Below are 18,935 nucleotides of genomic sequence, written 5' to 3' on the forward strand. Positions count from 1 at the left end.
GCTGAATACCCCACCTAAGCCACAGGGTCCTCAGGCCCGGGCCGTCATCCTGCCAGATTTCTACGGCCTATCATCTCAGTCTGTCTCACAGGATCTCTGCTACCGATGCACTGCCAGGGGGACACCGCACCCCCTCTTCCTGGGTCCAGGCAAACACCCAGGGCTTCGTTCAGACCTTACCTCTCGCAAATCACTCCATTACCGGAGCCGGACGGGAGCTCAGAAACGCCCATACGCCATCTTTGCTCCTACCTAAAGCTTACCTGGGAATTCGGTGGTATTTCACTCTGGTCGATTCAAATCGCTAGGGCCTACTTATGTAGGCTGCTTGGAGCAGTGGTGGTCGGTCTGAAACTAAGTGAGACTGGTTTTCTTCGCCCAGCAGCACTGCTGAGACTTCGAGAGCGCGTAGTGGTGGCGCGTGAGCGTGCGCGTGCGCATTACTGATGCATTTAAACAGCACAGTGCGGGGGCTGGCCCAAAATGATGCCCTGGCACCAGGAGCGCTTGCACTTATACACACGTGACTTGTGCAGTTCTGCCACCGCAGTGCCACGCAGCTGCCGCCGGCCGCCTCCAAAATTGTGCCGCCTGGGGAGGACCCCCCCCCCCCAACCCCCCTAGTTACACCAGTGCATTTATCAGATACAAGTGAAGAATGGTGTGAATATACACTGTTATGGAGGGATTTTGTACATTTATAGCTGTGCTGTTAGCCACAGCCTTTTTGATAGTGATAATAGATTGTTGTTGCTTGGTTGTGTTTTTACCAGATGTCTCATTCGGACTTTCCATGTTACTGATATATTTTGAAGTACACAGATTAAGCAAATGTTTTTTCTTTACTAGTTTGGCAAAACTGTTTCCAATACTGTAACGATCACATTTCACACCGTCATGTGCCATGCAAGAGATTCCCTAGAAACATATTTCAAAATCCACTCACTTTACAGCTAGACAAATGAAAGTAAACACAAATCACCATGCTAGAAGAATTCGAAGCGTTTTATCTTTGAATGCTGATGACACTAACCCTCCATCTTTCAGCAGCCAGAAAGTGTTGCAGGAAAGCTCTTTACGGCCTCTTCATGGCTGATTATCTAGCTCCAAGTCCTCAACGTTTATATGGGGGTGCTGTGGAACCTCAGAATTGCGACCTGATTTAATGCCCTTTGAATGATGTTTCAAAGTTCAAAAATCAGTGGACAGGAAGGTGTAACTCGGCTCATCTCATGGTTCTAATACTTCTTTATTGAGAAGATATTTCAATTTTGAAATAGTTTGTTTCTTCATTTTCAGTAGAAATGAACACATAGCCTCGGGCTTAGATTCAATTCTTAAGGATGGTGCGAAAGTGACAGATACTGTTTCCCCACAGTGTACGAGTTTTCCGTGAGGTATTTAAATTAGCCCGGAATGTGTTCTTTGATGCTGCTGCCATCTGGGTAACACCATATGGTTCCATAAACGTAATTTATTAAAGCCTTAACATTTCTAATTTCAAAGACAGTGAATCCCTTCACAAATCTGCAGTCGTCGTTCTTGTAGCATTGATTCGTGTAATATTGTTAACTGAGAATAAACACCTAACAACATCGCATTAAAATACTGTTCAATATTTTGTTTTGTGCTCCATTGATGTCGAAAGAGCGAATAACAAATACTTTTGAGGTCATTCAGTTGTGATGAATCGTTTCATGGAGTTCCACTGTATTTTCCCATTCAACTAGAGTATAGAGGGGGGTGGACTATTTGTATTTATTGTAATTTCAGCATTTTTTATTTACAACAATACAAATCAAATCGACTGTGTATCTGGTAGACCGTATACTTATCAGGGGGGAGAAAGGATCACTTGTCCTGCATAACTCTGGGTATGCTGTAACTGTTCCGAAAAGTCCCACATTTAACCCTCATGCACGTGCTGGTAAGTGGTGTGGTATAAAGCGGTATATCTTTTTATCCGCTATCCCTCGCACGTGTGTGCATAATCATTGGGTTGTTTTTGTCATGCAACCTCCATCCAGGAGGTATTACCCATTGTTAGAACAGTAGTGATTAGTGATTGGTGATGTGAAATAGTGATGACTTAAAAATGCCTCTCTTAATCAGAAAAATTATTTATTAATTCTGTATTTGGAGGCAATAATTTAAAAGTTAAGTGGGTGAACGTGAGCTATAATGACTCGTTCACACTAAGTGAAAAGGTCGACATGTTTCAGCCCTTCATAATGCCTCATGGGTCATATGGGCTTTCTTCAGGACCGTGATGTGAATTAGAGACCTCTCACGTCTCTAACAGTGAAAAAATGGTAAAATTCGATGGAACATAGCGTTTTGTTGCTCCATTTGGGGTCTAAAAGTACCTGCAAATAAGGACATAATAGACAAGGGTAAGGGTAAGGGGAAACATATAAGACTATCACATTGGTAAATGCACCAGGAACACAATTAACGCAATCTTGCGCAGCAACTAAAAAATGGCAATACTTAGCACTGTTCACCCCACTCTAGGGATAGGGTCAACTCACTCGTAATTGGCAAAGTGGTACAGATGATTCCATCCGATATATAGAGATTGCAAGTTTATGGGCGGTTGAATTTAAGAGGCAAGTAGTGAGGCATCGGTTAACGGACGCCTTATTATGATTATTTGTTAGAACGCGGTAATACTCATGCACGCATTCATTCTACAGCGTAGCCATTATAAGCTGCTTCGCATTATTTATCCCGCTCTCAGGGTCAGTTCGACACACTCGTCGTGGGTATTGTGATCATTAATGAATCATTGACCTTACAAACATGTAAATAATAGCACGGTTCCAGTGGCGTGTTTTAATTCGTGTCGGTTTTGCAACGCATACGTGTGGTGATTATCAACGCTTTCATTCTCATTCAAGTAATTGGCACACATGCGTTCGTTCTACAGCCAGCACATTGTGTCATTCGGCAGCGTACTCATATTGTGCTGCATGCTCTCTGATGTTAACACTCGAGAAAGCGTTTAAAAATACTCGTTGTCATTGACACATACCTCCGTTCTCGGCTATGATAAGCCTCTTCGGTGTCAGGGTGGGTCAGGGAGGCACACTATAACAGTAAAAATACTATCAGAACAATATGTTCCAGTTGGTGATACTTTACGGTTTTCCAGCGTTCTTGTCCTCGTGGTACCTCTGGCTCTCCATGCACTGCTTGTGCTGACTCTGCCACCTCTGTCCCGGGATTAAGAAAGTGTTTCCGGGGTAGTGGTTTAGTAGGTGGTGGAGTAATGGAGATTGAAGAAAGACTTCAGTGTATCTCTACTTGAAGTATTATTAGAGCCCAAGTTAAAAAAATGAGGTGTGTTAATTAAAGTTTTTAAAGACAAATTCGATCACTCAAAGTTGGATTTTGAAATACTGGGACATTGTGAACTTCAAATTCCTTCATCCATTATTAATTGAGCCCCATGGTATAGTTTTTAAAGGTGAGTTAAATCACTCAATGTTAGGTTTTGAAATACTGGGACATTAAGAGCTTCAAATTACTTCATCCATTATAAATTGAGCCCCATGGTATATTATCATTAAGACCATTAACATCAGTGCAAAGTCTGTGAACCCACCGCTGCTCTTTCTCAAAGAGGATTCTTTCTGTGTTGTGATCTTTGTTGTGCAGTGTCTCTAGAATCACCCACTGTAGGTCTTTTACAGTATGTCCGGCTTCCAAATAGTGGCTTGACATCTTTGTTGTTACCTTTTTACATTTCACATTACTGCGATGTTCGCATATTTGTTGCTTTACCTTTCTACATGTCATGCCTATATATCTTTTCTCACAAGGGCATGTGATCATGTAGATGGCATGACTCGTGTTGCAGATAGTATGATGTAAGATTCTCCAATTGAAATCTGGGAGTAGTTGTATGCTTTTTGTCACTTTAGTGAAGGGACATACAGAACAGGTTCCACACGGGTAATGGCCAGTTATTGGGCTCATATCTAGTGGTGAATTCACTATGGTCAGCTGTTTGGTGGGTTGGGGTCTGGTATGGACCAGAATATCTTTAAGATTGCGGGTTCTTTTATTCGCAAAACGGGGTCTGGGCCATTGGATGTTTGCTGAGGTTAGAATCCTCCAGTTTTTGTTGATTATCTTTTTCAGTCTATTACTTGCTGGACCATATGTGGTTACACAGGTAGTGACATCCACTTCTGGTTCGTTTGGTGTAGGTACCAGGAGATTTTCTCTGTGTTGGTTGCGGGCTCTTTTTTTGCATTTGTCAATTATTCTCTTTGGATAATGTCTTTCTACCAATTTTTCACTCAGATCATTGGCTTGTTCTTTGTATTCCTGCAATTTACTGCAATTTCGTTGCAGTCTTAAAAATTGGCTGAATGGGAGGTTTTCCCTAAGGGGTTTCGGATGAAAACTCTGATAGGAAAGTAGGCTATTTCTGGAGGTAGGTTTTGAGTAAGTTTTTGTTTGTAACGTCGGACCTTCAGAGTAGATGGTGATGTCCAGGAAATCAATCTGTTTATTGTTTGCTGTATAGGTAAATTTTAGCCATTCATCCCGAGTGTTGATCCAGGTGTGGAAATTGATAAGGCTAGACATGTCTCCTTGCCAGATGAGTATGACATCATCGATATATCGACGCCAGAACAAAATCTGTTCTTGGAAAGGGTTGACTGGATTGTTGATATAGGTTTCTTCAAATTGGCTCACGTAGAGCCCCGCCACACTAGGCGCAAATGTACTCCCCATGGAAGTTCCATGGCATTGTTGAAACAAAGTGTCTTCATATTTGAAGTAGTTCTCAGTCAAGGCCAGTCTACAGCATTCGAGAACGAAATGTCTCGGAGTCTTGTGTTCCCAGTCCATGTTAAAGACTATGGTCTCAAGTGTTTCCAAAGTTTTTTCTTGAGGTAGGCTCGTGTAGAGGCTTTCCACGTCCAGTCCTACTAGTAACATGTTATCTTCCGAGTATGTTAAGTTTTGGAGCAGATTAAGGAGGTTTTAGTTGCTGCGCAAGATTGCGTTAATTGTGTTCCTGGTGCATTTACCAATGTCATAGTCTTATATGTTTCCCCTTACCCTTACCCTTGTCTATTATGTCCTTATTTGCAGGTACTTTAAGACCCCAAATGGAGCAACAAAACGCTATGTTCCATCGAATTTTACCATTTTTTCACTGTTAGAGACGTGAGAGGTCTCTAATTCACATCACGGTCCTGAAGAAAGCCCATATGACCCATGAGGCATTATGAAGGGCTGAAACATGTCGACCTTTTCACTTAGTGTGAACAAGTCATAATAGCTCACGTTCACCCACTTAACTTTTAAATTATTGCCTCCAAATACAGAATTAATAAATAATTTTTCTGATTAAGAGAGACATTTTTAAGTCATCACTATTTCACATCACCAATCACTAATCACTACTGTTCTAACAATGGGTAATACCTCCTGGATGGAGGTTGCATGACAAAAACAACCCAATGATTATGCACACACGTGCGAGGGATAGCGGATAAAAAGATATACCGCTTTATACCACACCACTTACCAGCACGTGCATGAGGGTTAAATTTGGGACTTTTCGGAACAGTTACAGCATACCCAGAGTTATGCAGGACAAGTGATCCTTTCTCCCCCCTGATAAGTATATATAACCCAAGGAAATTGGTAGGATCACACATTCCTTCTTCCCTCCACTTTGATTAAGGTATCTGGTAGACCGCACAAAAGCTAACAGTCATTATTTTCAAGATATCCTGAAAAAGTAACATATGTAGCCTATAGCCCGACAATTAGATGGCTAAATAGCTGAGGGCCTTCCATAAATCCTTCTGTGTTGGTTTTACTATTGTGTCTCTACTCAGTAGACGAAATATAAGGACTATCTTTCTACAGCCGAAAGTGTATTACTTATGTGTAGTTTCATAGACATAATAGAAGGATACTTCTGCAAAAGGGGAGACAGGCTTCCCTATGTATTTGCTGCATGAAGTGGGCTGCCCGGCGTTGCTGGTGAGGCGGAACGGTGCTGCCTGGGGTTGATTGTACCTGGGTTAACAGGGAACACGGAGAGCATGCGCACAGCGCTCAGCGCCTGCCATTCACCACAAGGCATGTCATTAACATTAAAACCGAGCGGTGTCTCCGGTTATTCTGGCCCAAAATGGAACTGTATATATTCAGAGGTGACGCGATGTTGAGCTTGGCATTCACAAATCTTTGCAGATTAATTAAAAAAAACAAAAATAACCACTCAGACCTGTTAGTTATAATGGTGCCTATACAAAGGAAATATTTAGGTTGTGCTGATTGTTGTTTTTGTGTAACGTTTCTTCAGAGTCAAAGTAGGTTTTACTTTTATCCAATGTAATCGAACTATCTCTTTCAGATCACAGGAGAACTTTGCCATCCTTGAGTCATCTTACTGTCTAACATAGAACTAAACAACATTAACAACACTGATAAAAATAACACAAAATGAGTCCAAATAGTCATTATTATTATATATCCATACTCTGGTGCAAGCTCTTGTAAATGTAACTACCTAGCAAGAAATAGTGTTCTAAAAGTATTTCAAATCAAACGATTTGACTATTGTTTGCCAAGTCAAAAAGTGTCATTAGATTGTGTGAGAGGAGGACATCATAGCATCTGGCTTCTTTGCAAACTTTAGATAAAATGTCTACTAGACTTCAATTTGAGCATAAAATGTGTCAAATGTTTATCACTTCCATCCTTTCAATGTCATGGTTGCTGAAATGGCCAAAACATAGAGCCTCGAGGAATACTTTAGATTATGGGTTCAGTCTAGAAAATTAGATAAACGCGTCAAGCTTCGATATGTGCCTGCACAGTAAATACAATATGTACTTATACAGATCAGTTCTGAGCCACCTGAATAAGTTGGAATATTACAAACTCCAGAAGCCTCATTAAATCCTTTTTACTCGTGTGAATGTTAGGTGATTATGGAAAGTGTGATTAGTGGAGACAGCGGAAACCCCTTTACCGCTTAGTGAACTAACATTGTAACAACTAACTTTCTAATGTAACGCAATGAAAACGATGTCTGCACTTGAGGATTTGTATAATTAGCCTATAAAGCCTATGGTAAATCCAACTCAAGGTTGAAATGTGTCACATGCATACATGATCATACATACATAACTACATACATTAATTTATACATGCATGCGGATCACTGACACAATATTGAGATAAACAATATTGTTTGACACCAATATTTTGTCATATCGCTATAGTTATAATGGTAAATAAAAAGTATTTGTAAAAAATATAATTGACAGTAATATTGTCACAAAAAAAACTTTTTTTATTTACATAGAGTTTGAAGTAGTAAATGGTAAATACTTTGATATAAACATTTAATATAATGTAAATTAAATAAATTCCACTAATATTTAATACTATATGTAAGTATATAATTACTGCCACGCGCTGCTTGCGTTCAGATAGACCGTGAATTTTAGAACTTTGCTGTTGATGCTGCTATGTTCTATTGGCACTGACTGAAATTGCGTATTTGCACGATTATAATTACTTTTAACTGTGCTTTTATGTAAAATATAATAAAAGTTTTTTAAATTAGTTTCCAGGGCACATTGTTAGCGGTCCACTTACCCGCACTCTAAATGATCTTTATCCTGCGGTTTTGCAGGCACTAGGGCGAGACAATCTGCTCCTTCATCGCCATATTGGGGGTAGGTTGGAACATGACTGGGCGCCATTTTCAGGGACTCTCTAGTGGCCATACAGCACATCTGACTGCTTATTTAGCCCGTATTATGCAAGCGCGCAGTTGATAAGATTTTACATATTGCTGCAACGCGCTGCTTGCGTTCAGATAGACCGTGAATTTTAGAACTTTGCTGTTGATGCTGCTATGTTCTATTGGCACTGACTGAAATTGCGTATTTGCATGATTATAATTACTTTTAACTGTGCTTTTATGTAAAATATAATAAACGTTTTTTTTATTTGTTTCCAGGGCGCATTGTTAGCGGTCCACTTACCCGCACTCTAAATGATCTTTATTCTGCGGTTTTGCAGGCACTAGGGCGAGACAATCTGCTCCTTCATCGCCATATTGGGGGTAGGTTGGGACATTACTGGGCGCTATTTTCAGGGACGCTCTAGTGGCCAGACAGCACGTCGGACTGCCGATTTAGCCCGCATTATGCAAGAGCGCAGCGCGCGCGCGCAGCAGGCGCGCCAATGGCCGCCTCCCGTCTGCGCCCGTCGGCGCACCGGCCGCGCACACGCCAAAGATGCTGCTGGATTCATCCCAGAATCTTACAGGCGCGTCTTTTCAAATGAGCAACTGTGGGATATTGGTAGGAGCATGAATGTGGCTTCCTGTCCTAACTCGGTGCAGACTCATTGTATAAAAAGCTTTGAGAATGTTGATGCAAAGTGTGGCCTGATTAATAGTAGATCTATGGTAAAACACCATCAGGAGGTGGCCAGTCTGCTGGAGGACACAAAATTGTATTTCCTCTTTTTAACAGAGACGTGGTCAAATACATATTCTACCGTAAATATAGGCTTTGCCTGTCCAGAGGGATAAAAAATAATACAGAAGCCCAGGAGTAAAGGAAGAGGAGGGGGACTTGGGATAATATACAAAGATAATCGGAACCTCAGCCACCTGAAGGTTGAGGAGATGGCAGTAATTGAACTAATGGGATTTCCAGCTCATGAGCCTAAAGGTACCCTTTTTTCTGGTTTATTATGCTATAGGCCCCAAGGTTCAGGCACTCACTATCAGGAGTTATTGGATACCATTACCAACCTGACTCTATCCCACTCCAGAGTACTGATTCTGGGAGATTTCAATCTCTGGGATAATGGATGTTTGGGTAATCATTTGAGAGACCTTACCCAATTGAGCGATAGTCTCAATTTGAAACAATTAGTGCAATCTCCTACTCATCAGGGGGGTCATATTCTTGACCTCATATTTGCTAATTATGTTGAAACAAGAGTGATAGAGGTTCTACCACAACATTGGACAGGTCACTCACTCATACCTATTCACACTGTGGTCTCTAGATCCAGTATGAATTCTAGCCAGTTGTCAACATGTCGTAAGGACAGAGATTGGACTAAATTAAAACAAAACAAGATAACCCAGATATTTTCTAAGGTAAATCTTTTTGATCCCTCTGCCTCAGTAGAGGATAATTACCAACGATATCAGTAGTCCATAATTGAGATGCTAGACTTTCTAGCACCAGAGAAACAACGTAAATGTAAGAAGAGACCCTCAGCTCTATGGTACAGTGAGGATTTGAGACTGTTACATTTAAAATGTAGGAGGGCCGAAAGGATATGGAGGAAGATCTATTCCGACCCAGATAAAACCATTTTAAAATCAGTACAGGCGGAATATAAAAGAGCTATTGCTAAGGCCAAAGCAGAGTTTTATGTTGCTTCTATCTTACAAGCTCCAACCAGCACGAAGGATCTCTTTAACATTGTCAAGAATCTCTCTAATCCAAACTGTATGAGTAATAAGGTGATTGCCTCGCAGAAGCTCTGTGACGAGATAGCTGTATTTTTTGAAGAGAAAATTGGCACAATCATAGGTAACCTTCAAAATTCGACATTTAATAACATGGAGACCAAACTCTCTGAGCCTAAGGAAGAGCCGGGGGATAAACCTTCCCTTAATAAATTTAATGAAATGACAGAGGAAGTCTTCCTTAGTCTGGTATATAAGGTTTCTTCTGGTTCCCCCCTAGACCCCTTTCCTCCAAGATTATGGAAGGAATGGGGCAATAAACTCTACCTTGGCTACATCAGATATGTAATCAATCATTGGAGGTTGGATTAGGGCCTGTTGCATGGAAGCAGACAATAGTTACCCCTCTACTTAAAAAACCTTCGCTGGATCCATCAGTCCCGGCCAACTTCAGGCCAATATCTTTTTTACACTACCCAGTAAAGGTCCTGGACAAATTGGTAAGCAGGGCTCTTTCAGATTATCTTGAGGATAATTCTTTGCTGGATGAGGACCAATTTGGCTTTCGTGCAAGACATGGCACGGAGACAGCATTAATAACTGTTATGGATAGCCTTCAAAGGCGTGCTGACAATGGAGAGTCCACCGTTTTGATATTACTGGATATGTCAGCCGCCTTCGATACGGTTAACCATTGTATCCTGCTGTATAGACTAACAGAAATTGGGGTGAATGGAGGGGCTTTTCAATGGATACAATCATACTTGTCTGACAGACAACAGACAGTATCCCTAACACCATTTACATCCCAAAAATCCCCAGTTTTTCATGGAGTGCCGCAGGGCTCATCTATCAGCCCCATTCATTTTAATATATACCTGCGTCCTCTATTCCCCCTGATTAAGTTGGTTAACTCCGCCGATGACACCCAATTGGTGTTTTCCTTGGAGGGGAAGCAAGCGGTGTCGATGAATACACTTCAGGATTGTATGCGCCACACTTCTAATTGGCTCATGACATGGTCAGTGACATCACTGATGACATCTCAAATGACATCACTGATGACCTCACTGATGGCATCGTCCTTGTGAGAGAGTGGCAGACCTCCTCTCAGCGTGATATAACCCTTGATACACACATTCAAAAATAGAAACTAAGATTTTCAAACAAATGGAGATACCAATACCATTTAGAACAACCTATTCAGTAATTCCAAAATCTACATACACATCCAGTCATTCACTAACAGTTCTATATAGGCACTCACTCATCATATGTACTCATACACCTACAGATCTTATTACACACCGACACTCATCTAGAGAGTTACTCACACACATACTCACACATGCAAATAAACTATCAAACATCCATTTACTTGCATATACAGCTATACACCCACTACTACACTTACTTCTATAGAATCGTACACATACTTACTCTCTAAAAAATCACTTATAGCAAAAAATACTTATTTATACAGGAACTCTTACAATCTCTCGCTCTTACATATACTCACTTATATACATCAATACTCACATATACTAGTTTAAAACATATGTAGTTACTCATAAAGATACTATTGAGACAGTGATTCACTCCCTAACACACCCATACACACACTCATCCACCCATACAGTCCTGCACACATGCACATGCTGTCTTCAAAACACATACAAACAGTGAGTCACCCATTCATGCATCTATGCGGTAAGTAATACCCCCCACCAAACCATACAGACAGTCATACTGATACTCTAAAAACCAACTAATAACCCATATCGACACTCATGTAGCTAGTCACCAACCCATGCAGCCACTTATGCACAAAGTGAGACACTGACACAGATATTTACATATTTAAACATTACTCGCTAATACATGTATTCACTAAGATACACTTAATAAGTCAGTTATACAACCATTTTAAAAAAAACATCCATTTAAACACTTATTTACACATTTATTCTTCCATCGACCTTTAGATATGCATATATAAAACAGTTATTTTTCAGAAAGACACACATTCACTGGATGATGTCATCAGGGAGGTCATCAGAGATGTCATGAGTGATGTCATGAGTGATGTCACTGACCATGTCATGAGTGATGTGATATGTGACGTCATCAGAAGTGCATTGCGGGCGCACGATTTACAGTTAGCTGAACTAACTATAACGGGGGAATTTCAATGGTTTTGTTTGAGTGAAATGTCCAGCTAATTATAACATGTGTGAAACCTATGGTTTTTTATTGAATATATATATGTTCAGGAATCGGGGCTTTTTATCATCATACTTTGACCCAGAAAAAGAGTAACAGAAAACGGAGAAAGAAGGAGGAAAAGAAAGATAGGAAAACAGTGACAAGAAAAAACAGCGATCAAAAAGAACCTGCAAGAGTGAGATTAAGAGAAAAAATGTTTATAGTGATAGAAAAAAGAAGTTTGAGGTTAAATCAAGATGAATCAATCTTGGTATTCGGCAAGCCCTGCATCCGGCAGTGGAGCAGCCATCTCCCCCAAAAAATTGCAGCCCGTGCACTTTTTTTTAAATTTTAATAAATTAAACTCTGCTTCATATATACATTAAAAACACCAGGGCAGCAAGAATATAACTTTTTTGCTTCCTTGATTGTCATTAGTAATAATCAGAACTGAAATCAGAGCTAATCATTAAGAAGGAAACACAATCAGAACCAATTCAAAAATTATGTGATTGCTGTTTTCCAAATACAGTTTCAAAAATAGTTCTACCGTTCTAAACAACTGTACATAGCTCTGAAAAAAATCTGTATATTAATTTATCAAGCATTAGGCAAAAATCACAATCAAAGAAAATGCAGAGTACAGTGAAAAAAACATTTGATTGGTGTGTCTGCCATCTATTTGTGTTCCATATTTGGCTGCAGTACTTCTTTGAGGTTTTTTGTTTTTTGCTTCAGTGTCCCGTACAAGACTGCCATTTATCAACATATTTGAGTTACTGCAATTATGCTTCATAGAAATTATGTAAGAAAAACACATATTTTTGCACATGCATGTGCTTATACATATTGATTGCCTACATTTTCCCTTCTGTTTCTAGGGCTACGGCTACTCACAGGGGCCAAGTCATTTTCAAGGATGCATTAGCACAGCAGCTGTGTGAACATGGAGGTAAAGTACGAGCTATTTTAAACTTCTGTCTTGCTGCATCTGTTTTTATCTTAGCATAATCGCGCCTTGAGTATGCCAGCCATTTTGTTTGTCTGTCAAATGTTATTGCTCGACTTGTAGTGAAGACTGCTACTTGCTTTTGTTGTTCATGTGTGTTAGTGGTTTCAAATTGGTAGCTTGCGAAAACAGAGGTTGAAAAACAGAGAGTGCAAAAAGACAATATCCAAAACTAAGGCTGGTGAAATATCTCCACACAAAAATGTCAGCATGTGCATAAATCCAGTGTTGGGCATCTGTTCTGGAATATGCCAGGACTCTAGTTATAATAGTAAATTATTCCAGTCCTAGTTTAGATGGGAAGTAAGTTGAGTTCAATTGGACAAGTAGTATCTTAACAAGTAAATAAGATTGAAGTTTTGGCAGCCTGTATTTTTGAGACTGTTATCAGACGGAATCATGAGAGTCTAACTGAAAAATGTGACAAACGTGTGATATCCTCTAGAAATTAATGCAATGAACTTGAAAATAGCAACGAACAGTTACTTAACTAGTAATGATTATGAAAGGCACACATCTGAATAGTTTTCATCAAGTAAGTTGACACAAATAAATTGTGATGGTTGCCAACAATTTCTGCAGAAAGTTAAACACAATTCCTTTCTAGTAATGTAAATTGAAACCAGATAAATTTGCCATTACATACCTCTTGGAATGCTATCCAGGGTCGGAGGTCATCCTTAACCTTAATGTTATCTCGCCATTCAGGACACCATTGTGATATTTTTATCTTCATATCTTCAGTGTTTCCCTGCTGTACTAATCCTATGGCACTATGCATTACACTGTTGGTATGGAGAAAAGTTTCCCTGCCTGGCTGTGGAGATCATACCTAAGAGCATAGCTGACGCTGTAATTTTTTCAACCCCCTTCTAAACAAACAAGACGTAGTTTGGGACAATAGGATTTGTTGTTCATTTGGAATAGCAATCCTGCTATTTCTACATCAAGGGGCATGACCAGTTGTGTTTGTCTGAGAATAAACACAGCCTGATACCAGCCAATGAAAGCTAGATCCTTCACAGGAGACTCCTGGGAGCCTTCCCTTAAGGTTGAATGCTAGTGTGATGCTCATCTTGATCTTGATTGCCTGTATGAAGTCCTCTGTGACCTATAGTCTGATACCTGGATTTTACAAGATCTGATTATCAATATTATCGTATTTTGAAAGCAATGATGGGGCTAGCAGAGAATAAATCAGCAATAAGACAAACAGTCATGGTGACAAATGTGTCAGTATGATTATCATACGAAAATATATATTTAGACTTTGTAATCAGTTCTGGAAAGAAAGTGCATATGGTACAGACTTTTCCAGTATTTCTAGTCATCTAAAACGTCACGCTTTCTGTGAATGAAATAGATGACTCTGGAAGGCCCAATGTTGGAATGCAAAAAGTCTGAAAACACAAATGATAAAAGAGTAAAGATTGAAGAGACAAAGAAAATAGTAAAGTCTAAAAAAGAAATGGTCATAGTGTTTGCAACATCCCTGGAATAACTTCTAAACTAAACAATGAACCTAGAGAGACCCATTGTTGAACATTTCTAAACAGATTTTTAACATTGATATTAACTTAATATATGTGGTTTCCATAAGGTTGATCACAGCAAAATCATGATACTTTTTGCAAACCAAACTAATATGCATTAGACAGAATCACAGTTATTCACTTGTTGCATATTGAACAACACACGCTTTCGAACAGATATGAAAAGGTCTCTGTGTTAAAAAACACAGCATTTACAACACTTGTATTCAAAACAGACAGTGGAGTCAGCTCTAAAAGTATTTACGAGTGTAAAGTTTTTAAAAAAAATACTTTTCACACGTAGGTGGACGTCTCCACCACCAGGGAGGATATCTCCTTAATGGTACAGTACAGGGAAAAATAATTGTTGTCATTTTTAATTTAAAATGAAAATGTAAATTAACTTAAAATAATTATTATTAGCCTACAACTAAAACATGTTGTAGCACATTAAGTCACTGAATTAAATATTAACTAAATAAAATATAGGTAAATGTATAACTATTATGATTTAAAATAACTTTAAAAAATCTCACCCTCTCCATAATTTTTATATTGAATTATTATTTACAAAATTGTATTCAAGCTTATTTAACCGCATTTTAATTAATTGTAGTTTGTTATTAAAAGTTGGATGAAATTACTTTATTACTCAAATGAAAATGTTAATTTATTTAATTGCTAAAAGAATATTACATTGATTTTAACTTTTAAAACTGGAATACATATAATATTTATGGGTGACATTTAAACATTGTAATAATGTCTCCTTTTAAGATAATTTCCTCTAGGGTGTCATTTTAAGACCCTGAATTCTTTATTTTATAGGGGAGTATGTTGCAGTGATTCCCTGTGTGGTGTGTCAAAATTAGTTGCAAAGGTAGATAGAAGTCCTTATGCATACTAAGAGCCAAAGCACTAAATGAAAGGCCTGCTTTGTGGATATGGCTTCCAAAGCAACATCACCTGACTTGTCACATGATTCGTCAAGAGGGACACAATTATCCATAAAGATTACACAGGGAATAGTGGCTTCTTTAGCACCCACCATAGCCAATGGAATCAGTCAAAGATAAACCCTTTGTAACAGGAACATTATATGCAAGCCTAGGATGGTACTGCTTCTTTATGGGAGCTAAATCAAACGAGGAAACGATCTCATCAATAAGAACTTAAGCAGAAAAGATCCTAAATTCTCCTTTAATACATCCAAATATAAAATTGATAAGTGTCTGCACGGGAAACAATACATTACAAATCAGTAAGACACACTGATAGAGAGGTTTGTTTGTCTATTTAGGTCCTGTCGCAAGAACTAGAAATCTGCAACTGCATTCTTTGTGTCACAGAGATTTATCCCTGTAAATCACAGGCTCTACTAACGTTTGGGAAATTCCCTCAAGTGTGGAACCCCTAGCAGCACCCACAACAATAAGACTATGCCCAGAAGCATCCTCTCTATCCATTGCTTTAGACAATATTAGGTACCTGCTGCCTGGTGGGCTGTTGTTCCGCCATTGCTTGGGAATCAGTTGATCTATAGAGCTGATTAATCTCTACCTTGAGCTCACCTGATGACCACATTATTTGTTTCTCGCACCAGATGTGGTTTGCTCAGCTCTCAAAGTGCAACATGTAAAGGCATTATAGCTAGTGTGGCTGTGCTGTTAGTGTTCATTGACTCACTAAAGTAAATTTGTTTGCTGAAATTATACATTTCACCAGTTTTACTCAGTACCTGCACAATCATTTCCATCTATTCCTGTTGGGCGTCAGTTGTCAAATTTATGAATCCACTCCACAGAGAGTGGAAGAATAAAATTCAGCAAACAGAAGGCAGCTGAAATATACCTAATATTTTCTGACAGTTGCATAGTTGCCTGGAGCTACTGAGATAAATGTGATTGCTGGCATAAGGAATGCGACCAGTTTTTGAGTCTGGCTTGAAAGAGCTGCTGTCTGCTGACCTATTGTTATCAATTCTTTAAAATGTATGTAGGATGTGCTTTGGCTCTGCCCCCTTACCTAATGCTATTGGTTATTTGGTGAATAATTTTGCCTCCTATGAAGTCCTTTCATTACCGTGCATGTGGGACTATTTTTCATCTCAAAGAAACACAGAATTATCCCAAATTAAATTCTTTGTGAATGTTTGAAGCTATGTGTTGTTTTTCACTGCTGCATCTTTAAAAAAAATGTTTTAGTCAAGACTCGCACCCGCTGGAGTGTTCCAAATACATTGATAAATAAGCATATGCAAAGTCAATTGGTATGGCTTTAATATAGCAACACAGCATGCATAAAGGTGTTTGTATATTTACGCATGTTGGTTTTGGCAATGTTTGGTCTATCCAGCCACAAGCATATAACTATGCATTCCTATTGAGCATCTGCACAATGCAGAGGTGGGATTAGTTCCGAGTTATAATGGCTGATTTTGGGGAAGCATCATAGGAGCCTCAGAAACAGACATGCTCATTATATTTATACTGGGTGACACAAAAAGTGGAGGATTTTCAGAATATACTACAGCCAGATGAGATTGGAGAGGTGTTAGTCTGTTTTGGGATCTAGGCAGTCTTCTTCTGAATTGAATGAAAGTTTTTTGGGCAGAAAACAGCAACTGACATTTTTCCGTAGTACTGCTGGGCTCCCCAAATGAAGGCACATGGCAGTTGCAGAAACCAAGAATGGGTTGGCATTGTAACACCATAGTGTCTGTGGTGCCAGTACAAAATACAAAGGCTGCTCAAGTGGGAGGAAAACGCCTCTACCCTGTGTGTAAACTAAAACACAGATGATTATGTGAGAAGTGGGGTAGCACTAAGCTAGGCGATTTCCTCACCGACTAGTGCACCAAGGGAAGCACCTATAATGTCAGTACAATGATGCCAAGAGTCAGCATTTGAAATTGTGTGCTCCATACATTGTTCAGCATATCGGAAACCTTGCTGAATATGTCAGTGTAGGGATATCAATAGACAGTCCATGCTTTCTATGTAATGGGTGAACATTGGTTATTATGTTTTTGCTGTGTTGGTAAAAGTTGTTTTTAAGATTTGTATGAGTTGAGCTCAGAAGAAGGTTGGAGTGTAGGCACGCGGGGTCTAGCACAGGTGCCTGCCCAGCTATTAAGTTTTCTAATTAGTGGGTCCATTATGTTAGTATCAGCATAGTTCCTGTTCACCTGATAGCACTGATGAATGTCTAAATTTGACAATGTCACCCTCAGATTTATGCTTAGGTGTCATAATGAAGAGGGTAGAAGGAATGTTCAGTACCTCAGCTGGGTGGACCACTGGTTGATCGAGTTCAAAGTTTGCACTATCTTTCCCACTATGATGAAGGAGGACTCCACACTGAGGTGCCTTCATTGTAGGGATCGGAACAAACTCACAGACGTTAAATGGGAGGCTGCCCTGGCAACGGCCTATGCAGGGAGGCACATCCCATTTCCTCCCATGGCATATGGTTTCCACAAATTGATCACTAAGGCCCTTGACACTACTGCCCCCTACAAAAACTGCATCATCAGAAGAGATAAACCATCGGCCCCATGGTTCTCAAAAGAGCTCAGATACCTTAGGAGGGTCTGCCACAGAGAAGAAAGTAGATGGTGCGCTGCCCCTTGTCCAAGGGAAGAGGTTAAGCAGAAATATCTGCTGAAAAAATACAAGCATGCCATCTTCCAACCCAAATCCCCTTTTCTTACCGAAAAGATTCTTTCAGCAGATAATTCTTCTAGTATGCTATATAAGGTCATTATGGAGATCTCTGAACCACCAGGGACACAGTTGCTGGCCCCCTCCCAAGATTTCTGTGACAGAGTAGCCACTTACTTCCAGGACAAAGTCCTCATGGTCTTTCAGGAGTTCAGCCCTATGGAAGCTGTAGAATCTAATGTTGAGGGGTCGCCCAGGATGGGGAGGAGCATGTTTTTACCTCCTTCCCGCTCATCACAGTTCAGCAAACTAAAGATCTCTTAATGGGCCTGAAATCCGGAGCACCGTCAGATCCCTGCAGGCCCTTGATACTTAAACTCGTCCCTGACCCTGTAGCAAACTTCCTGTGTAGGGTGTTTAATAATCGTCTCCTATTCGATAGCTATCCGACTACCTGGAAAGAAGCTTTCATTTCACCACTCCTCCAAAAACCCTTCTGCCCGCCCCAGCAACAAATCTTGGAGAAATCCATCAACACTGAGCTGATGAATCACGTTGAATCACAGGAGATCTTAGACCATTCTCAAAATGGGTTCTCTGCCAGCAACAGCACAGAGTCTGCCCTTATTCCAGCCACTAATCATATTTGTATGCGGGTGGATCAACGGTGCTGATTATGCTCGATCTGTTGGCAGCATTCGACACCGTCTCCCCAGCATGCATGATTGAACGTCTGCAGGAAGTGGGAGTTATGGGAAAGGCCCTGCAGCTTCTCCACTCCTTCATGTCTGGGAGAACGGACATCGTCAGCTGCGGAGGCTTTAGAGCCAGGGCCTTCAGTATTCCCTGTGGGGTTCCCCAAAGTACCTCTCTGAGCCCCACCCTCTTTAACATTTATGTGACCCCTCTGGCCTAGTTTGTGAGATCATTTGGGTTTTAGGTGATTTCCTATGCAGATGACACACAAATCATTGTTTCCATCTTGAATGATTTGCCACTGGCCGGAGAGAAATTTAACAAATGCATGGCAAGCATTATCT

At 40.0% G+C, this 18,935-nt stretch overlaps 1 protein-coding gene across 1 annotated transcript in view; it reads left to right on the forward strand.

Annotated features, from left to right (window-relative positions):
• RELN (reelin) overlaps positions 1-18,935 on the forward strand; it is a 1,675,658-nt gene that overhangs the window by 472,539 nt on the left and 1,184,184 nt on the right. The window contains exon 4 of the mRNA XM_086967429.1: positions 12,574-12,644. Within this exon, the coding sequence (XP_086823555.1) occupies positions 12,574-12,644 (71 nt within the window). The remainder of the gene's footprint in view (positions 1-12,573; positions 12,645-18,935) is intronic.

The sequence above is a fragment of the Lissotriton vulgaris genome, chromosome 1_1, assembly GCF_964263255.1.
Source record: "Lissotriton vulgaris chromosome 1_1, aLisVul1.2, whole genome shotgun sequence".
NCBI lineage: Eukaryota > Metazoa > Chordata > Amphibia > Caudata > Salamandridae > Lissotriton > Lissotriton vulgaris.